General features: G+C 36.6%; 1 protein-coding gene across 1 annotated transcript in view; it reads left to right on the top strand.

Moving 5' to 3' along the window:
- Positions 1 to 7714: 7714 nt before the first annotated feature.
- Positions 7715 to 23548, top strand: part of pdss2 (prenyl (decaprenyl) diphosphate synthase, subunit 2) — a 34410-nt gene continuing 18576 nt past the window's right edge. Inside the window, exons 1-2 of the mRNA XM_051917834.1 lie at positions 7715 to 8307; positions 19659 to 19793. Coding sequence (XP_051773794.1) covers positions 8081 to 8307; positions 19659 to 19793 — 362 coding nt within the window. The 5' untranslated portion in view covers positions 7715 to 8080. The remainder of the gene's footprint in view (positions 8308 to 19658; positions 19794 to 23548) is intronic.

Below are 23548 nucleotides of genomic sequence, written 5' to 3'. Positions count from 1 at the left end.
TATTAAAACATTTTTTGAGTGACACATGACATTTGATATGTGAAGTTTTTATTTTGCTATGCAAAATCCTGCATGACTGAATGGTGAGTTGCATTTTATTATGTGTGTTCAACATTATTTTTTTTCACCTGCTGTCCTGCAGCCTTATCAGACCTGTGACCCGGGCTCACAACCTATTTAAAAACCACTTTGGAGGGCATCTTAGGCCCTGTTTACGCCTGGTATTAAGATGCCTTTTGGTCGATCGGATCACATGTAGATGAGGGAGACACATTCCCGTTTACACCTGGTGTTTTAATCCGTCTCTTTTTGCCCACTTTCAACCACTTCTGTCCTGATTTCTTTAAGGGGTGTGTCTATGGGTGGTAAATGTATGGGCTTTTTCAGATCTTTCAATCTAATGGATGAAATAAGCTCACACAATTTACATATGAACACGAAAGGAGACGACGGAAAAACATGGAGAGCAGCAGCTTTTGTTTCTGCTCTAATAGCTACAAGACCACGCCGGACACGGTGAGTGAGTGTTAGAAATTAGGAATGGAGAGAGGACATTGTGCTTGGTACGTTTTTCGTCTTCAAACCATACTTGGGCCTTTATCCAACAAAAGTTAAAGGGATAGTTCACCCAAAAATGAAAATAATCCCATGATTTACTCACCCTCAAGCCATCCTAGCCATTGTGTTCATCCTTTCAGATGAACACAATCGGAGACATATTTTAAAATATCCTTAGTCCTCCAAGGTTTATAAAGGTTGTGAATGGGGGGGCCGCATTTTGAAGTCAAAAATAATGCATCCATCCATTAAAAAAAAGCAATCCATACGAGTCCAGTGGGTTAATAAAGGCCTTCTGAAGCGAAGCGATGTGTTTTTGTAAGAAAAATATCCATATTTAAAACTTTATAAATTCAAATAACTAGCTTCTGGCGGACGACCGTACGCAGAATGTGCAAATCGCCAAATGAGTAACCTGTGACGCAATGTATGACGCAGGATGTTGGAGTATTTAAGCTTAGATGCCTCTCGCACATCAAGAGCTTACAAATTTAATCTCCTCTTCTCTTATATTGAAATCCTCCGAAATTTCTCTTTAAAAATGATCATTTTAGACTTATAATCAGTGACCGGTGATTTGTTTTGCTCTATCCTCTGCACCTCCGTGTTCGTCATTACATTGTGCGCCAGGTCAAAGGATACTCTTCCGCCGCAAATTGACTTGCGCATTCTGCGTACGGTCGTCCACCAGAAGCTAGTTATTTGAATTTATAAAGTTTTAAATATGGATATTTTTCTTACTAAAATGCCTCGCTTCGCTTCAGAAGGTCTTTATTAACCCACAGGAGTCGTATGGATTACTTTGTTTTATGGATGGGCGCATTATTTTTGACTTCAAAATGCGGCTCCCCATTCACAACCATTAAAAACCTTGGAGGACTAAGGATATTTCATATACACCTAGGATGGCTTGAGGGTGAGTAAATCATGGGATAATTTTCATTTTTGGGTGAACTATCCCTTTAAAATCCCATTTGGCTAGCATGCTTCCCATAATGTTTACACATTAAGTCAGTAGGCGGAGAGTATAGGCGGTCTTTTGTGGCTGTTTGAACGCATTCGACCACATGAGCGTCTACTAGGGCTGGGTAAAAAATATTGATTTCTCGATTTTATTCGATTCTCATTTTTACGAACCGATATCGATTCTTAAATCCCAAGAATCGATTAGTCTAGTCTGTTTTCAGTTTATGAAGGAACACAATATTGTAGCGCTCTTCCCATCTAATAAATGGCGGTAAGCTTTGTGCTTTGTTACTTTTGATATGAAACAAAGTCTCAGATTTCAAATTCTGTCCATTTTATTACGAAATTCAAAAAATAACCGTTTTGGCGCTGTTTGATGTGTCGTGACAGATGGCTGTAGCCTCAGATCAAGAGAGGCGGCAACGCGAAGCACGCGTGAACTGATCATCTCCTCCGCTTTAATACCAGTTACAGCGCGAAATAAACATGAATGAATACCCAAAGGTTTGTTCAAAGATACAGTACAACTTACCGAAATCCGTATCCTGTCTCATGGAATAGCTCAATCAGTGTTTCAAACGCGAAAGGCGTCAATAAAAACAGCTTGTAAGCAATGTCACGTAACGTCACATTTACCTCAGAAACCATAATCAGTGACCATAACTGGTTAGTCAGCTATAAAACTGAACTCTAGAGAGGAGCGTTTTGCTAAATATGCACCATATTAAACATTCGTTATAATTGATAATGTTCTTCAATATTTAATGCATGTTTGAATAAATTCGTCATGTTTTTATAACAGCCATTTAAATAATATATTTCAAAAAAACGAATTGGAGTAGAAATATAATTACATAATTGTAAAGTTAGTATTTTAACTTGTACTGTTCCTTATATATCCAAAATAATTGATATTGAATCGAATCGAATTTAATTGAAATCGAATCGAATTGCAAGCTTGTGAATCAAAATCGAATCGAATTTTGAAATTTGTTTCAATACCCAGCCCTACCGTCTACACTACAAAAGCAATCCTGTCAAATAAAACTACCTCTGGAAGTGGTTGAAAATGGAAAAGCTTTTAGAAATGGACAAACATTTTAGACCCCATTTACACCGATACATTAGACACCATTTACACCGATACAATACATTACTCTGTATTTAGCGTCGTACACTTGTGATTGGATTGACGAAAACGCTTCTTAATAACAGGTGTAAACAGGGCCTACACAGGTCCACCTGCAACAAACAACTCAACTTTTTTTGTTTGTCTTGATGTAAAAGAAAGAAAAATCTGAATGTTTAACCAAAAATACATCACTTTTTCTCATTTTATTCATCTCCAGTCCACCGGTGAATTCGCTCTCACGCATGGCACATGTAGAATACGGTGGCACGAGACCTCCTCTCTCCTCTGGATCGGACCAGAGGCCGTCGTCCTTGAGAGCGTATCGACGTCCCGTCCCAGATCACTAGCAGATGCGCGACGGCCTGAATGAGTGCATTGTTTAGCACACACAGCTCTGGCAGCCCCTGCCGAACACTAGCCCATGATAAACAGTTACATTCTAACAGGGATACTGTTACCCCTCTTGATACTAGAGGAGGTGCTTCAGCCCGTTTCTCTAACAGGCCAAACTGTGTTTTCTCCAGCGTGGATTGGCTTTCACTCCGATTCGATTCCATAGCTCTTAGCCTTGTGTATCAAGTGCAGAGGAATATGGTTTGTAAACACAAGTAAGGCCCTAATATGCAATGACAAATAAGATTAGAGGATGGAATTTACATCTCTTGGGAAACGCCTGGTGGAAAAAGTGTGGTCATGAGACAACATCAGCCTTTTCTGTTCTCATTGTAATCCCTGCTTGTTTATATTGTGTGTGCATTGTGTCCGCTGAAGTGTGTGTGTGAGAATGCGTGTGTTAGTGTGTCTCCATTTCAAAAAGATGCTTATGGGATTTCTACAAGAGGGAAGTATTACAAAAGGAATTAAAAGTAGATGTAAAACAGCTGGATGCCGAATCCATCACTGGTTCGTGAAAAATAAACATTCGTTTTATAATCACAGGGACAGATGAAGCCTTGAAAAGATGTCTGTACAACAGTCTCATCTGCCGAATTGAACTGAATTCCTCCCTTCATTTAAAGGCATAAACTCACATAATATTATCTTTAAATGGGACTCGGATCACCCGCAGGGTCTATGCAAAATACAGCCGCAACAGCCGTCAGATGAGGGTAAACCTTGCTTTTTCAGGAATTCAAAAAGTACAAAAACGGCTGTTTTAAAAGTACATGCAAGTGCAGATTGCTTTCAGTTGTTTAATAAGACAATATTCATTTTACCTTGGATGAATTTTTTGCTTCTTTAAAGACAACTGCTCTTTAATGAAATGGCGGTCAGGTCTTTATGAAAGAAATTCTGTTCTCCATATCAAGCATGGGACTTGAGTTTTTAAATTGGCATATAAAAAGCCAAACATGCTTCTACTGTTACCAGCTTATTTTCTGTAATATTTGTCCACAAATCCCTCTTGATGCAGAGTTTATACCAGATTCTAACATGAACTTTCAAACTAGGCTATCTCCAGTCCCATAGAAGACAACTCTACAGAAAGACAAATGTTGCTTGTGAAGTTTAGTTTGATTAAATTATTTCATGGAGCACAACAGACCTCTTAATTATGTGATGATTACAGCTTTAATTTGTTAATTAATCATAAGTGACAACAATTGAAAGAATGACAAAGATTGGATCGAAGAGACAAATTAAGCCATGAGCAAACACTGTACTGCAGCAAATAAAGAACGACAGGTGAATTGAATGTGGATACCCAAAAAGCAGAGCTCTACTGCAGGAATCATGTAGCAGATGGTTGATTATTTAGGCGTTTGTTGGTGTAATTTCATAGAGTGCCATTAGAAAGACTGAGTGGAGGATTTGTAGATGCAGTAAACATCAGTGTTTTTGAACTTGTAGAGGTGTTTGTTGGCAAATGAGCATACGTTTTTATGCTAAACGTGAAGGTTATGAACAAAATAGGGCAGTTGGCATATCAGAGATGTAATTCTAAGGAAACAGTTTCTGAGGCTGGACTGATTTGGTTCCTGGTTTATGCACCAAGTTGCTTCAGCCTGGTCAGATATCGAAAACTCAGAGACAGCATGAAGTGGGTGTGGTGTGGAATGATCTGGAAACTCTTTAGAAGCCCAAACCAAAGGACAGTTTCATTGATCCACTGTTAAGAAATTAAAAATGTTTATAAGTGCCATTATATTAGTGATGATGAGGGCATCTACCAGAGTTGCCATACAGTCTTTTAGTAAATAACTTCTGAGACAGTTCACTGTAAAATAGCTAAGTGGGGAATCTGAGATACATGTGCCATGTGTTGTTGATTAAAGTAATGAAACCTAGTCTTAAATAGAAGGTCGAATTTATTGAATTTCAAAGGGAGAGGAGAGCAGAGAGGCCCTTAATTTCTTCCCTTTCTGTCAGTCTCTCTCTATGCCCCAAGCAGCATGTGTGAACGTGTAATCACATTAGTAGTTCTCTGCTAAACAGTTTATACATCTTCCTGCTTTTAAAAGTGCCATTCTCAATATTCTCAAACCTATAGGTTCTTTTTTCATGTCTGCAAAATTAGGTGGTGTGGTATTGTGGTTAACATTGTCAGAAAATTGCCAGTTTGATCCCTGCAATAAGCAAGCCACGAGTTTGCATTATACTCGTAATCCCAAGTTAAGGGGATCCACATATACAGCAAGAAATAAAAACTTACATTTTTAATAAAAAAGGTACAAAAGCTGCCAATGGGGCGGCACCCTTTCAGAAGGTACACCTTTGTACCTAAAGAGTGCGTATTAGTACTTCAAAGGTGCATATTACCAGAAGTGTAAATGCTACATTTTTGAACCTTTTTAAAAGGTAGCTTCCAAGTGACAGCATTTGTACCATATTTTTCTGAGAGGATACTGAATGGCACTAATGTAAAAATATACAAAAAAAATGGCCAAAAATATATTGCTAATATAAAATATATTTATATAAATGTATATATAAAAAAGTTTTAGTTACTAATATTTCTCCATTTATTTTTTGGGTTATTTTGGGTTATCTAAATATACAGTATACCTAAAATGTATTTTAAAATTGAAAATGTATTTTCTTGCACCTTAATATTACATTTTTTAATATATTTTGACATTTGAAGCTTTAAACAAAATAAATTTTCAATATAAGCCAATAAAAGCTCTTAAATCTTAAAAACAGCCGATGATCAGGGCTGATTATATCCTGTCAATCGGTAACGTGTTCAGACTGCAACTCATACTGTGTGTGAAGGAAATCTCTCTTGTGTTGAATTTAGTTAATGCGACAATAACGCATTAACAGTTAAAAAATAACAGTGTTAGCAGGCTCTTTTGGACCCTGTTTAATCACCCGTAGTTCAAGCCAGGGTTGCCAGGTCTGTTTTTTTTTTACTACATTAAACATTATAGCACCTCCCATCCAATAATTTCAAAGAGCTTTTTGCTTTGTTACTTCTGATAAGAAACAAAGTTTCAGTTTTCAAATTCTGTCCATTTTAACATGAAATTCAAACAATAAATTACGTTTTGGCCATAGGTTTTGATGCTCTTAAATGTGACATGACAACTCGCTGTAGCCCCTCAGTTCAAGTGGCGGCACGGAGCTCGAGTCTTTTCTTCCACATTAATACAAGTTATATCTCAAAAAACATGCATGAACATCAAAAGGTATGTTGAAAGATACAGTACAACTTACCGGAATGTATCATGTCTCATGTCTCATGTAATCACTTAATCTGTGTTTGAACTGGGGAAAGACGTCAATAAAACAGCTTGTGAACAATAAGTCACATAGACTTATTGTCACATTTACCTATATTAGCCGATGCCGATACCGATAGTTAGATTTTTCTTAAGGAAAAAAAATCTCTCCCAAATAATGCTGCAAACTATAGAGGGAACCCTCTCATTTGGTACACTATATTATTAGAGGTTTTTATATACAGATTCTTGATCAGCTTCGAAAAGTCTAAATGAAAGATGCCCTGCAATAGAGTCAAATAGGATGCTAAAAATTTACCAGATCACATATTCATTTGACCTAAGGCATCAGTTTACCAGACTGAACTGGGCTAGTGATCTTAATCTTTTAACGTCACTGTCTATCTTATAGCATGAAATATAGTATGAAAGGCCATAGTTTAGTTTAATTGAAGTAAGCTAGATAATCTTAAAAACATCTTCATAATAAAATGCATAATAGAGTAACATTCATTGTCAACTCCTTTCTGCTTCAAACACAGTAACCCTGAAAACTAACTTTTGTCTGAGTGGTAACATTGTAGCCATTCAAAAGTGTCACCATCTGTGATAGGTTGAGCAAAAATGTGAATTTCCCAACAAAGGTTGCAGTGTCCAAATAAATACATTGTCCTTCAATTACACAATTCAGGTTGTGTAAAAAGTAACTTTTGACATCATTAATGTTCTTGCGCTTAAGTGAAATTTCCTGGCTTTTAACAGATGATACAGCCGAAGTTGTTATCCCATGGGATTCATTTGACTGGCATGATCTCAATATGGGGATTATCACAAATCCAGAATAATCACTCTACGACATGCAATACAGAGCAGTGTTTCTCAATTGGGTGGGTCACAACTCAAAAATGGGACGCAAGTATTCTAATAGGGTCATGCAGGCTAGAAACACTAGGAAATGCTAATAATAAAATGCAACTAACCATATAATAACACATGGTTAGTATGGCTTATAAACCTTTAAAAGGAAGGGGAAAAAATCCATCATTTTTATTGTTTTTATCAAAGGCTGTGCGGGTAATCAACAAGTGAAGTATTTTGGAGCGGTCACACAAGACAAAGTAGGCAGATACCACCATAGACAGGTTAAACAAAACTAAGCTAAAGATAATAAAAGATATAATCCAAACTGTTTTGGTACTCTGGTGGGTTGTCCCTTAATGTCCATTGTAAAATCAGAAACACTTATATTAAAACATTGAAAAGATTGCTGTTCCAATCGACTGAGAAAAATAAAATTATTTCATTATTATTTATTATATTTATTTATTATTATTTCTTTCTTTTTTTTTTTAATCAGATAGTGTTAAACTGGGTTTTGGTGACGAAGGGGTTAATCGCGCAGTCTTTACGACAGGCCGTAAACTGATTCGTAGAAGATGGCGACCCGGTTCAGCTGTCAAAACGTGAGAGTTTAAATTTGTAGAACCGGACACTCGATGACCAGTACAGACTATCGGTTTGGACAAATGTACTTGTCTTAACCAGAGACCTTCGCTCGAGCAGCGGAGGCGACTTCTGTGTTGAAGAAGATGATGTTTTCTTCCATAAGGAGGTGACATTGGAAGGACAGAGGCTGCTGGATTTGACACTCAAAAAGTGAAAGACAGTGTCAGATTTCTGATGTGAACTTTTCTGAAATACCAATGAACATTCATGCATTTAAATAATATCTGGTCTATTAGTTTTATTTGTTTTTAAAATGGCTTGGAGGTCACGGCTGTCTTACATTGGACGGAGGCATCTCAGTATTTTCTCCAACCCGTCTCCCTCTAACTGGACTAAAGTGGTGTCTGATGCGGAAAAGATCGTAGGATATCCAACTTCATTCATGAGTTTACGCTGTTTGCTTAGTGACGAGCTCAGCAACGTGGCCATGCATGCAAGGAAGTTGGTGGGAACGAAACATCCCCTACTAAACACCGCCAGGTACTGTGTTTTATTTATGACTGTCTAGGTATAGGTATGATGATGGACATATGCTTACGACAGCTTTTTCAACATTCATATGAAACAGAGTTTGTTGTAATGAATAGCATTTATTACAACGTGCAATAAGAAATGTTTCCTGAGCACTAAATCAGCATATCAGAATGATTCCTGAAGGATCATGTGTGAAGACTGTTACAGCAAACTGAAAACTGGAGTAATGGCTGCTGAAAATTCAGCTTCGCCATCACAAGAATAAATTACACTTTAAAATATATTGATGTATTTATTTTTAAAATATAATTTAAAATATAATTATTTTTTAAATATATTTATTAAATATAATTTAAACTAAAAAGATATCACCAAATTCAGCAGCAAAGAATATCTACAATTTGGACATTAATTTTATTCAGAAATACAGTTCCTTGATGATAGCTCCATTAACTCTCTTGATAAAAAAAACAATTCTGGGAAAAGGCTGTAATTACACCTGTTTTAAATCGGGGGATTCCAGCCAGATTTCCAATTATCGTTTAATATAAATCTTACAGGTTATGTCAAAGGTCCTAGAGAATGTTGTAGCAGGACAATTAATAAACTTTTTAGAGAATAATAACCTCTTCCACCAACATCAGTTTGGTTTTAGACTACAACATTCCACAGAAACAGCTTATTTTTATTTTTGGGAAAAGATGAAGCAATCTTTGGATCAGGGATATGTGTTGGGAGCAGTGTTCATTGACCTGAAAAAGGCATTTGATACAGTTAACATACTGTTCTTGTATCTAAATTAGGTGCATTCAATTTTAGTAAATGTACAATTGAATGGTTTGCCTCAAATCTAAATCTAAGAGAGTGGAAATTGAGGAGATAAAGTCATCTTTCATGAACAGCAAAATGGGCATACCTCAAGATTCAATATTAGGCCCGTTGCTTTTTAGTTCATTTATAAATGACCTGCCTAAATGTTGAATGTTAACTTTATGCTGATAATACGTCATATCCATTTCCATGTGGCTCCAGGAAAATCACCAAACTTTATATGTTAAGGATACATTTTTTTTAGGTACATTTATATTAGTTTTATGCATTTTTCTAATAAAAAAAGACAAAATTAAAATTATGGTAAAAAAAAGGAAGAAATGGAGGAGTGGTTTTAGGTACTGTTTTAGATCCACAACTTATAAACATATAAAAACATATAAAAAAACTTTCAGAAAATGGGAAGGATTAACCTAAATAGTTTTAAACTAGACAGTGTATCTCAAATCAGGCAGCTCATCTTTTTATGCATGCAATGATCTTGTCCCATATTTCTTACTGTATTACAGTTTGGACTCAAAAACATGACTCTGTAATAGGATATTGTATAATTAGATGGATTGTAATAATTAGATTATATTAGGTGGCTCTAAAATAATGGATAAAAAAACAAATCGATGAGTCATTGCCATATTTAGAAAACAACGGAATATCCTTATTTTTACAAATTTCATAAATTTGTCATAAAGTTGATTTTTAAATGTTTGCACAATAAGGCACCACTGGTTCTATGTAAACTGATAAAGAGACAGGATGATAATAGTAGAACCACCAGGAGTACAGCAGGTGGAAATTGTAGGATTTTGACTACCGCAGAACCACACAAGGACAAAGAGCTTTTTCTGTAAAGGGCTCGTTGACAATTAAAATTAAGGTAGTACATGATATAAAACCTTTCACAATTATGGTTAAGCGCTGGTTTACAACAAACCAGAGCCGAACGCATATTTAAATTTAATCATTTTCTTTTATTCATTTATCTATATGTTGCCAGGGTTGGAAGTATCCTTAAAATAGCTATCTAGTGTTTTTTTTGTTTAGGTGTGTATATGTATACACTTATGTATGATATACTACATTAGCTAATATATTAAACTCAAGGTAAGCAGAGTTGGTATTGGTAGGTGTTTTTTTTTTCTTTTTTTTCTTTTTCTCTTCTTAGAAAAGCCTCTCTAGAGACCTGAGATGCAAATTAGCATAAGCTATACTTTTTATGTGCAATGCGTATTTTTCAGCTTTTGACTGTAGTCATGTTTTTTGTACTGTCCCTATTAAAAACTTTCAAAAACAAATTTTTGAAATAGTCGGGATAGGGTCTTTGACAGTTTTATCAACATGCATATGAAATAGAGTTGGTTGTAATAGCATTTTATTACAATGTGTAAAACCTTTCCAGCTAAGATATTTGTTAGAGTGGTTTACTGTAAATGCACAAAACAAGAAACTGAAATGGAACACAAAAATTACGATTAACTTTTTTTGCAAAGTTTTAGAGCACATAAATATGCCACACTAGTGTCAGGACTGCATAATGACGTAATTGCACCCAACATAAAACAAAAAAACAAATCACTGAATTGTTTTGTTCGAATGATCAAATGAACCAGTTCATTATAAATCAGACTTCCCCTATCAACATGCATTTATGTCTTCTAGCCGTCATGGGGCCAATTTATCAACACTTTATATGGATAAGAGTTAGTTCATGAATATTGATTAAGTCACCCTGACGTTGCTTGGTTACCTTATTGGAATGGTCTGCCATGTGACACAATTAATGTTAATGAACCAATAGTAGCATTGCTCAACTTAATTCCCAACCTGTGCCAATTTGCTATTGTATGCACTTCAGCCAATCAGTTGTGAGTATAACGTAACAGGGTTAATGTACATGAGCCAAGCCTCCAGTTTAGCAGGATTCGTAATTTCTTTCTGTTTGGCACAATGAACCGGCACTCATGAAAGGCCATAATGTGTAAAGAAGCCCCTGATGTGCATTCAAGTGACAAACTGATTTACAGACTGGAGTATTACCTGAATATAGTGGTTAAAGATGCAGGTCATTAGCAGAAGTGGCTCTTGGATCTCAGAGGACAAATTAAAAGGCTTCATAAGAGATTTACGCCCTGCTGACCTTCTTGGTACTGACCTGTTCAGTTTGTTCATTGAGAAGCAATGCAGGTCTACTAGTCATCTATTCTATAAATTAATAGGCTGGTTGATGATTTCTTGTAATTCCTCACTAAAGTCCTGTGCTATTGAATCATTTAGTACACATGAAGCTGTTTTGTTGGTGAAAGAATGAAACTGAAACTACAAATCATATGTCAAATAATTGTATTTTTCAGGCTAGTCCAGTTAAAGCACGTTCATTGAATGAGGAAGGCTTAATAAATGAGACTTTTGTCCTCTCTTCGGTCTACAGGTGAACGTTGCCTAATGGTTTTGCTTCTTGACTACAGAAGTCACCGGTTCAGTTCCGGTTAGGGGCGAATTAGAAATGGGAGAGTTATTGAATCCACTTGAGCAAGGCACTTAACCTCTAGGTTACTCCAAGGAGATAGACCCTGGGAGTAGAGTACTTAAAAGTCACTATCGAGTAGTCATGGCCAAATTAAAGCTGGCTCCCCCCAGTGGCTGCCATTTGCAGTTCCAGTGATTTTGTGCAACTTTGAGACAGACGACCCACTCTGTGATACCATAGATCAGGTTTGTTTCGAGAATTTTCTTTAGTATAGCACTCTGTCTGCTTTTTTTTCACTGCTGTGAGCTTCATTTTGTCACTATATTCATTAATTTAGTCTGTGAGGTGTGTGAATATTAAGTTTAGTTTTTGTGTGTAATAAGTTCATATTCTGGTCAGTTTTTAGAGAGATAACAGTTGTAACATTCTGAAGTCAAGGGGCATAACTGGACTTTGAATCTGAACCATGATTTACCTCCAAATACAAATTATTTTTAAAAAAAGAAACAAGAAAATCCTGAAAGGGATAATTCACCAAAAAATGAAAATTTTGTCCAAATTTGCTCAACCTGGTGTCACTGTGTGAACCTTTAGTTCTTCTGTGGAACACAAAAGAAGATATTTTGAAGAATGCTGGTTTTGGTTACCATTGACTTCCGATTGTGTGGACAAAAAGCACATAGACAACTTCTTTTATGTCCCACAGAAGAAAGTAAGTCATACAGGTTTGGAACTACATGAGAGTGAGTAAATGATGACAGAATTTTAATTTTTTTGGGTGAACTATCTCTTGAACCTTTTTCACCTGACTGCTGTCCAACTGAATGACATACAGAAAGTTTTAAGAGGAAATAAAGACTGAGTGTTTGTGTGTGCGCGCTTGGTTTTAGAGGGAGAGAGAGTTGGGGAACTCAATCCGGCCCATCCAGACGACAGTGCTGGAAACAGTAGCCCAAGGGTGTAATAACCTATACACCTAAATCTGATATGACAATCCATTTGGGAGGGGACCCTGTCTTCTCTCCTCAGCATCAGTGCAGATTCAGCCGTCTCCTAAGACGCGCCAAAGATATTTATATGCACAATTGCAGGCTGGCGAGTCGGGCAATGCCAGCTCACGTTCCGCTTCGCCTTTCGGTTCATTCTTAAAAAAACACAGACCTCAGCGAAGTTCAGAGCAGTTTGCGGTTGCGGCAAGAGCTTGCGGAGATGTCCGTGACACGTCAGGGGAAGACCTTCACAGTTGCACACACAGATGTGTTTTTCTCCACACACATACACAGGCCCTGTGACGGGGGGGGGGTCTCACTGAGGTCCTCAATGGCAGGGGTTTTCAATCTTTTATGGACCCCCAAAATATATACTATGAAAAATTAATATTCTAAATATGTATATATTATTATATGGAAAAAAAATTAGTTTCTTTTAAGTCACATTATTACATTTTTTTCCTACTCATTATAGTACTGTACTGTTATTGATTTATTTTTACACTTTTTCTATGGATCCCAGTTCGAAAACCCCTGCTCTATGGTACTTATTGGGCCCACCCAAAAAAAACTGTCCCAGTCTCCATGTATTAAAGCAACAGCCCTGTTGCATACACACATAATATTCCAGACGAATGGAGTGCAGTGATGTAATGTCACATTTTCCCAATGACATCATTCGCTGTGGCGTTTTGATTGATATTTACAGCAGTTTTCTTTTTTAGCTGTTAGGTATCGTTCACACACACTAATGTGGTAATAGCAGCTAGATGAAAGCATAAAAAAAAAAAAAAAGACTTATTTATCTTAGAAGTATTATCTTCCACACAGTATTGTCTATAACAGTGCATCACAATCTTTTGACTTCAAGGCCCGCCTATTGTTCACAACAATAAATAAAGGCCCCCCACTCTCAATTTCTAGCCAATAAAATATTTTAGAGCTTGGCATAACTAGAATGACACATATTCCTTATAAAAATAATGTAATACTAAGAAATACCTTGATTTTTATTTATTTTTTTTAGTTGTTTTAACTTGCGTGTTTTCTCTTATTTTAAATCAATTTAAGTCATCTTGAGGCCCTCTTTTGTTAAGTTTGTAAGTTTGTTAAGAGCCCCGAACTCTGATTGAGAACCACTGGTCTATAAATATACTTATAAATATGTGCATATGCTCATCCATTGTTGTATGACTGACATTTATCCTCTGTGACACATGTAAAAAATGAGATTTATCTTGACATAGCATCTTAACAATGAATTGCTCATGGTGCAAGATGTGGAAAAAACAGAAAGATTCACTATAGGGGCCAAAGACATCCATCCAGCTCATGTTTTCATTGGCTAACCAAAAAATAGAGTCCTGTGTGAACAGCCCCTTAAAATGTTTCACACATATTAAATTTACTTCACTGCGCAACACTCCTTGTTTGTGAGGGTCATAAACACTTTCCAGCTGCTCTGTAACGTTCCATCACTCTTTCATTCCCTCTTTCCAATCATTTCTTATCACCACTCGTCTTGTTTTAATGACTCGCTGCTCCTCGCTTTGCAGTAGAGGTGATTTAATGACGTGTGTTTTTGTGCATGTTTTGAGATGCAGTTTCTGTCTGATTGAGTGATTGTGTGTGTTTCTGGGTGGTGGATGTGACCAGATTATTTCAGACTGCTCTAGACTCTGACCTTTGTGTCAGTATGTCTTTAAAATGTTAGCTAAAGGCAACGCGCCTGGTGGACAGGAGGATGGTGATTGTTCAATGGGAAGGTCTTTCACATCTTAGGATGAGGCCTGGTGTTTGTGAGTGCTGCTTGATTGAGTGTGTTTACATGAGCAACAGAAGACAGCGAGCTATCAAAAATCAACTCATTATTAAAACCAAACAACACAGGGAAAAATTGTACATACATACATATATGGGTCAATGACGTGACGGGTCATTTTTTTGTCCAAAGGCCTTAAAGGGATAGTTCACCCAAAAATGAAAATTTGATGTTTATCTGCTTACCCCCATGGCATCCAAGATGCAGGTGACTTTGTTTCTTCAGTAGAACACAAATGATGATTTTTAACTCCAACCGTTGCAGTCTGTCAGTCGTATAATGCTTGTCAATGGTAACTCCATCTATAAGAGTAAAAAAAAACATGCACAGACAGATCCAAATTTGTCTTGACGACACATTGATGTCCTAAGACACGAAACGATTGGTTTGTGTGAGAAACCGAACAGTATTTATATCATTTTTTACCTCTAAAACACCACTATGTCCAACTGCCTTGCGCATTCGGTTAGTGAGGTCTGAACGCGCTCTGACAATGAAAGTGATGTCTCGCACTCTTTGATGTATACGCGCGAGACATCACTTCCGTCAACAGAACACGTTTTCAGACGTCACCAACCGGATGCTCAAGGCAGTTGGACATAGTGGTGTTTTAGAGGTGAAAAATGATATAAATACTTGCACAAACCAATGTGTCGTCACGAGCCACAGGGTTTAATTTGGATTTGTCTGTGCATGTTTTTTAGACTCTTATAGATGGAGTTACCATTGACAAGCATTAAATGACTGACAGACCGCAACGGTTGGAGTTAAAAATCATAATTTGTGTTCTACTGAAGAAACAAAGTCACCTACATCTTGGATGCCCTGGGGGTAAGCAGATAAACATCAAATTTTCATTTTTGGGTGAACTATCCCTTTAATAATAATAAAAAACAAAGATATGACATCCAAAATATGTAAGGTAGTACAACTAGATCTCTTTTATTGAATCCAAAAGATTTTAATTATATTTTCCTACATATAAAGGTATTTTAAAGATATCAGATATCAGTCTGTTAGCATTGTTTGAAAATATCGTCATTCGTTATAACCAAAAGTATTATTCGGTAAAACCGAAATTTTGGTTAAACCGAATGAATTTTTTGGTGACAAATTTTGTCCATCTTGTAAAAAAATGACAAAAGCATTGTTAATTGATTATAAAAACCACATAATCTCATTAACACTTAATAAAACTTCAAAATTAATTACATCTCCGTTATGTTTTTTTACACTTTTAAAAACCTTATTATATATATATATATATATATATATATATATATATATATATTTCACGAAGATTCACGAGGCTCAAGTGCTTTCAAATCGATTAATCGCGACTAACATAAAAGTTTGTAAATATATAATGTGTGTGGATAGCATACACATTAAACAAAAATTAAACTCATAAAAATAAAATGAAAATATACAATTAAAAGCTAATTCAAAATATTAATAAATACTACAATAGTACATAAATAATACTAAAATAACACTGGCCACTCAGAACGCTGAAAACCGAGTAATGGGTGTGTGCTGATCGGGTTTCACTTAAACCATTTATGACCTTTACCTGATAAAAGAATACAGTTTAAGACGATTACATGACCTACACAGTATTGGGTTATTATTAAGCATAATCTATGTAAGATGATATATGTAACCGCACTCATTGATTCTCCTGCTACAAGCTACTTTTCTGTATTTCTATTCCTCGTTTGTACCTTAAATGTCTCCAGTCTCTCCTTTATTCATTCATTCTGTCATGATATATCCTGCCCACCTCTCTCTCTCTCCCTCTCTCTCTCTCTGGGCTTTTTGGTAGTAGGCGTGTCTAGGTGTCATCTCATCTCGATTACCACAGTTGTGATTCATGACAAGTGACTCTCTGCCTGGAGACGGGATTACAGCCCTTGTCGTCACAGGAACTGCATTATGCCTCATTGCCCGGCAACCAGAGACGACTGTAGCCCTGGAACGCTTGTGATATGTACATCCACATGACCATGCACACTACATCAGATTAAAAACAGTCTGGATTTAAACTTTCTATTGAGTTGTCCACTGCACACAAAAACAAACCTACAGCACAAGATTCAGCCCAATTTGCCAATGAAACACTCATCTGGTGAATCACTCACATTGAATTCACTTCCTCACTGATCCGGCTCAGATGCCTCGTTCACTCACCGAACGGGAAGTTATCATAGAACTATTAGGGGCCGTTCACACAGAACGCATTTTTTTGTCTGGCAGCAACAACCCTGCAACGTTCAGTCACTTAAATTCACCTTTCTTCCCAATTCTGATGCTCAGTTTGAACTTTGTGGCCATGTCTACATGCATAAATGCGTTGAGTAGCTGCCATGTGATTGGCTGATTAGCAGGGATGGGTTAAAATGTGTATCTACAACAGAGTTTCAGCAGAGTTATTGTTTTTTATTATTTCAACAATTGGTGGATTTGTAATATGATCGTATTGCAGGGTGCTCATTTAAGAGAAAATTTATTTTGTACAATATACAAAGATTGTTTTATATTATGGATACATTACGTGTTTTCTGACAAGTTTCCTTTAAAAAAGTGGTTGTTTATATAAGGTGAGTGTCGTTTGAAATTGAAAGATTTATTAATAAGCGTCTCTAAAATGATCAAAATACAGAATCTTTGTCTCTGAGGCCTTTGGCCATTTGCGCTACTGTGTCCTTAGAAGGCAATTATAAGAAAGTTATTTGTATTATGTATATTTTAAACAGATAATGGAGCCGAGTAAAGGGTCGGTGGGGTTTGGACGCCTTTACACAGAGCCAGCCACCAGCCGTCATAGAGATGCAAATTAATCATGATGTTGAAAGGCAGACCAGCTCATAACAGTGATGACCTCTGCCTTCAAGACCCCCTCGTGGAACTGTGATTAACAAGCCTGAGAGTCTTTGTGTGTCTGTTTCCTCCTCCGTAGAGAGAGAGAGACAGTGAAAGATGGAGAGATGGGAGGTGAAAAGAGGGCGAGACTGTATTGGAACGACATGCTGGCTCGTTAGTTTGACACCATGCATTTCATTTTAACACAATTAGGATATGGTGAGGCCCGACTTCACGATCACACACTCGCATACTGCAAACTTATATTTTCAGAATGCTGCCAGATGACAGTATTAGTTTAGTATTATTATTCTGTTGTTGTAAACATGATCCAAATGTATATGTTTGATTGTTGCACTTGTGTCTCATGTGTGCTACAGCGTTCTAAAAACGTTTAAGTTAAACTTTTAAAAAAACGTCTGTAGACCTTGCGTTTTTTTTTTTTCAACTTTCTTTCCACTGCCCTTCACCTCGCTTTTTTTTAACATAAAAATGCATTCTGTGTGAATGGCCCCATATCAAACTAGATTTTTTTTAAATTTCATGAAGAAATTGTAAGTGGTTTATAATTCTGTGAAAATGTCAGTATCATAAGTCACCATGTTGTGTTTGCTAGGGCGTTGCCATGTGGTTACTAAGGTGTAAGCTGAGTTTTTTTTTTTTTTTTTTTTTTTTAGTGTGTTGGTATTTATAACCTTAATTGGTCCAAGTGTCAATCCAGTTTTAGGTGATTTATGGTTCTGTTCACACACAGTATAGTTATGAATGACATTTTATATGCTAATTGATTTTTTAAGGAATTTGGTATACCCTTTTATGTTTTATTTTTACTTTACTTTAGTCACTGTCTCTATGGTTACAGGTGGTATTCATGGCTATGATGAGAATAGAAATGGGGATTCACTTTATTGACTTATTTACACGGACAGTATTCAAGCTGCTCCTGGCTGCGGTTGTAGGAACAGGATATTTTGAGAGTCTTACTAGCAGGTGAGACTCTCAAAATATCCTGTTCCTACAACAGCAACTCTTTTTTTGAGAGTCTCACCTGCTAGTAAATACGGTTGTCAATTCCAAACACTGTGTGAATATACTGTGGTCCCAAGATATATTAAATCTATTTTTAAATCTCTCTCTATATATATATTTTTTTAATCTTTCAACAGGTTTAGACAGATCCAGACCCATGTTGACCTGAATTTTAAGTTCAGTGGGTTTTTCTAGAATGTTTAGACAGTTTGATATAACAACATATAAATAAAAAATAGTTACTTTTTTCTTTATTGTGGATGTTCCTATATGCTTTGAGTGCAAGTATCATTTCAGTGATTCAGTGTGTCCCATCAGGAGTGAGCAGAACACTTCTTTAGAGCAGATCCTGGAGGAATCAGCAGTCTGGCTGCTTTTGATCATTATTACTTTAATTAGTTGATGAATCACATTTCTGCTCTTCATTGCACTATTCTCATTCTGAAGGGAGCCACGGCATTCAGCACAGAGTCAGAGTTTGCCTGACTTATTAATGGATCTCTCATATGATGTGCAGTTGATGGTATTGAACACTTACTTTGGGGGGGAAAAAAACTACAGGAAGCAGTTATTGTTTTGTTCATTTTTTTTTTAAATATTGCCTTTGCTCTTTGCAAAAAGTACCATGATGGTAACACCATAATTTTTGGACATGGAACATGGTAGCAACATTCCATGATATTTTTCTGTATTTAAAATTATTATAATAATAATCATAGAAATACATTTATATTTTTAGAATACACATTATTGTCTAAAAGTGTCTAAATTTTCTACTCGTCAAACCATCCTGAGGGAAAAAAAAAAAAAAAAAAGTATCATGGTTCCCCTCCAAAAAAAAAGCATCAAAATTGTTTTCAACTATTTGATATTAATATAAAATGTTTATTTAGTGTCAAATCATCATATTAGAATGATTTCTGAAGGATCATGTGACACTGAAGACTGGAGTAATGATGCTGAAAATTCAGCTTTGACATCACAGGAATAAATTACATTTTAAAATGTACTGAAATAGAAAACAGTTATTTCAAATTGTAATATTTCACAATATTACTGTTTTTCATTGATTTTGATCAAATAAACGCAGACTTGGTGAGCATAAGAGACTTCTTTTTTGTATTTATTAAATTGTTATTATCAATTGCATAAATATTAAATAATTTCGTGGCTTTTTAATTGAGATTTTATTTTATAGACTTGGGTTGGCTACCAGACCTCTGTTGAGGATGAGTCTGTTTCATTCACTCTGTGACAGTTTCATTGGGTTTCTGCATGGGATTTATCATAAAAATATGAAATATATTATTATATGTTATGTAATCTTGTTTTTTTTTTTGTTGTTGTTTTTTTTACATAGAGGATTTGTGTTCGACAGCCGGAATAATCTACAGATGCGAGGTCTTGTGGTGCTGCTAATGTCCAAAGCAGCCGGTCCAAGTCCCAGTACCAGCGACCTTATTCATGACAGTATGGTCAGCGGCATCTACCCCAGGTAAAGAGATACCTTTCTCTCTCAGGGCTGTGGGGATCCTAACTGCTTCTAGCTTTGGCCATTAATGAGAAATGATTGCTACCACACACAAAGAAAGTGAGAGAGGGAAGGGGACCAGACAGAAAGATGTGTGAAAGACAAAAGAAAAAGAATATGGAGAGGGAAAAGAATTGTTTGTTATGTGTGGACATTTCTAGTTCATCATTTTTATCCCTAATAAGCCTACTGTATAATATTTGATACATTAATTTTTAAGTCCTCTACATAAACATGATCAAACTATGCTGAAAAATTGAAGTATATTTCTAAAAATGCTCACCTTCAGATTGTGGTGTCTTTTTCCTGTGAGTTTTTTTATAAAGTAAATGTAATAATAACTTTTATATTGTTAGTAATATTTTAAGATGGACATTTACTGGACTAAAGCAACTTGGGTAACTTGATTATCCAAACATCATTAAAAAAACATGTTAAAATGTATGTATTAAATATTATACAACGGGCTTTTAAGGGAACGTTTAAGTTCTCTTTCATCATTGTATTGTATTGCATTGCATTGCATGCTTTGCCTGCCCCCCCCCCCCACACACACACAATTAAAACTACAGAGCTTTAATCATAAATTACAAAAAAAATGTAAATATCATCTTACAAAGACATATTTTTGGGTGAGATAGAGGGACGACTGATATTTATATGCATTTAATGTAAGTAGTCTGCTCTACTGTTACAAACGTCTCATTGATTTACATTACAAGCTGTTAGAATTTCATCTTTCTTTTTGGCCCCGTAAATAACAACATCTGCACCAAATTGCATATTTTTGTTTAGTTTGGGCCTCTGAATAAACTTGATGTATTTTTTACTCCTTGAGTGTAAGCTCCATATTCTCACTATATCATACTATATGAGCCATAAAAGCCCAATGTCTCAAATATATGTAGTTACCTCCTCTGCTGTTTGGTGGAGAAGCCTTTGCAGTCTCTGGAACAACTCTAACACACTCGTGGGTATTATATTACAGCAGACACTGTTTGTTCAAGTTGTCTTCAACTCTTTAAATAAAGTTTGCCTGCTGAAATCCACACCCTGATGAAGGATCTTCAAGCCGCAATGCACTGGTTGTGGCTTTTAATGTTGTAGCTCTATTTTAATGTAGACGTTTTAATATCATACCCCAATTATTTTGTTTTACAGACCGCTGTCTACTGTAGTTTTAGATATACTAAAGCATGTCAGTTTTAGAAGTATAGCATGTCAACTTCCTAAAAGTATTTCATGTCAGCGTACACAAGCGACCACTTACTGTATGTGTTCATTGGTGTGAAAGGTGGAGAGAAATTAATAATAATTTTTAAAAATAATCTTGACTGGTATCTGGGCATCAGGTTTAGAGAAGTTTTTCATTTAGACACCTTGAAAGCTGCAGACTCCTGAAGATTTGATTTCTGAGACGATGAGGTTCACATTTCACCTGAGGCCAATTAGAAATGTAGCCGTTTTTTCTTTCCAGAAGTGAAAATGAAAAAAGATGACATTTGTTTTAAAAACATAGCATTGAATTTGGAGAGAACAAGGTTTAATGGAAAACAAGGTCTATGGTAACCGTTGTTGCATGCGTGTGTGTGTGTGTAATAGACAGATCATCGGAAACAGGATATGAAAGTGTGCGGGGTAAATTATGTCCAGTTAAGGACACGAAATTGACACACATGCAGCACACACACTCATGCAACTACTTCCACCGCTGCGCCTCTGAAGGACGCTTGCTCTAAACAGGCTGGTGTGTGTGTGCGAGTCCTTTGGCTGCAGTGCCAGGGAGTTACCAGAAACGGCTGTTGTACTTGGCAGCATGTGTGTGTGTGTATGTGTGTGTAAGCTGTCTGAATGAACTCTTTCTCTCTCACCGAGTGGGGAAAGAGAGTGTCAAAGCAAGTGAGAGGAGGGACCGGCACTAATCGCTACACTCCTATATTTTTTGCGCCCTGGTTCTCTTGGTTCTACAACCCCATGTTTTCTTCCAAACAGGAAGTGACCTCATAGTTCCACAGCTGGGAGGTGGGTGTCATGGAAACAAGATGGTGATGTAGTTGTCCTGAGACTTGTAAGACTCAGGGTTGACCCATTGTGTGTGTGTGTGTGTGTGTGTGTGTGTTTAAAAAAGGGTGAGGTGAGTGTTAGTGAAACCCACAAATGCACAAATTTAAAGAGAAAGTTCACCCAACAAAAATGTCATTATTTACTCCAAATGACTTTGTTCTTCCGTGGAACATAAGAAGTGAATTTTTGAAAAATATCCTGGTTATTCTTAAAATGAATGAGCTTCAGACCCCCAGCCAAAAAAAAACATAAAAAGTACGATGAGTTGTCCATATGACCAAAGACTATAGATTATGGCAGCATCCAACAACTTAGGCAATGACTTTGCAGCCAGCGAAGGCACCTCACGAAACTGATTTCGGACAGACTACTGAGGCAACGTAACAGTTTAATGATCTACAGCAAAATTGTGCGAGCTTTGGTAATAACTAAGCGAATATTTAATTACTACAGTAGTAATTTCTCACTAGAAATGACATCAAAAGTGGAAAACAATGGTCAAAAACTTACATTTACACACAAACTGACCACCAACCGCAACTTTCAGATGCCATCTTTATTTTTAGCTCAACTGTCACAGAATGGAAAGCACAGGATTGTGGGATATCAAAGGCAGCGAAGGATACATCAGTGCTGCCTTCAAAAATCGATTAGATTAAGGCATCTCATGAGACAGGAAGTGAAGCTAACTTTGGAATCGGACGTGTCTTGATGCCTTCATACCTTGGAATGCATCCTCCGAAGGCAGCACTTTTCAGTTTTCGAATGCAGCCATAGAAAGACTGTTCACTCCTATTACTTATGAATGGGAGAAACTGCAACACGCAGTATGGTGGAATATGTCCCGCCTTCTAAGTAAAAGAGCCAATCGCTGACTGGTACAGTCATTGCATCACTGCAGCTGCCGTTAGAAGCTCCAGTTCCCATAGAAACCTGAAGACTCGCGCTTAGGACTGCACATGCGTTCATGTCCGATTTTGTTGCTGATTTGAAATATGTTATTTAATTGTGAGTTCGGCAAGCAGTTTTTGCAATTTCAGGATTTCCTCATTCAAATAGATAGTACTTGGTCTGAATGCCCGACATAGCTGCCCAGAAGCGTTGCAAATATGGCCACCGAGTGACCAGATTTTCCTTGAAAGGGACTTTGATATGACTTGCATTCCAAATCTTCTGAAATTGTATGATAATTTTGTGACAAATAAACCGAAATCATAGAGAGAAAAGTAGCGCTGATTTGTACATGAATCGGTCATTCTTTTGAATCTGATCTTTTCAACGAATCAACTGATCTGGTTCACAACGAATGATTCTGAATGATTAAACTGTTCAACCAAATATATAGGAGGACGGTGCACTCCTATTACTTATGAATGGGAGAATGTGCAACACCCAATATGGCGAATAAGCCCCGCCTTCTGAGTGAAAGAGCCAATCGTTGATTAGTAAAGTCATCGCATCACTGCAGCTGCCGTTCGAAGCTCCGGTTGCTATAGAAACAGGCAGCATGCTCAGACTCGCGTTCATGACTGCGCATGCGCATTGGCTGGTCTAGCATGAAAAACAAGCTTTTTTTAAACACTATTTGAACATAAGAAACAAGCTTTATTAGACACTTGTTGTCAGATTTCATTGGTGTTTTCAAACATGAAACT

Source organism: Ctenopharyngodon idella, chromosome 13 (genome assembly GCF_019924925.1).
Source record: "Ctenopharyngodon idella isolate HZGC_01 chromosome 13, HZGC01, whole genome shotgun sequence".
Classification (NCBI taxonomy): Eukaryota; Metazoa; Chordata; class Actinopteri; order Cypriniformes; family Xenocyprididae; genus Ctenopharyngodon; species Ctenopharyngodon idella.
The sequence above is the reverse complement of the archived record's forward strand: the minus strand, read 5'-3'. Positions and strand labels throughout refer to the sequence as shown.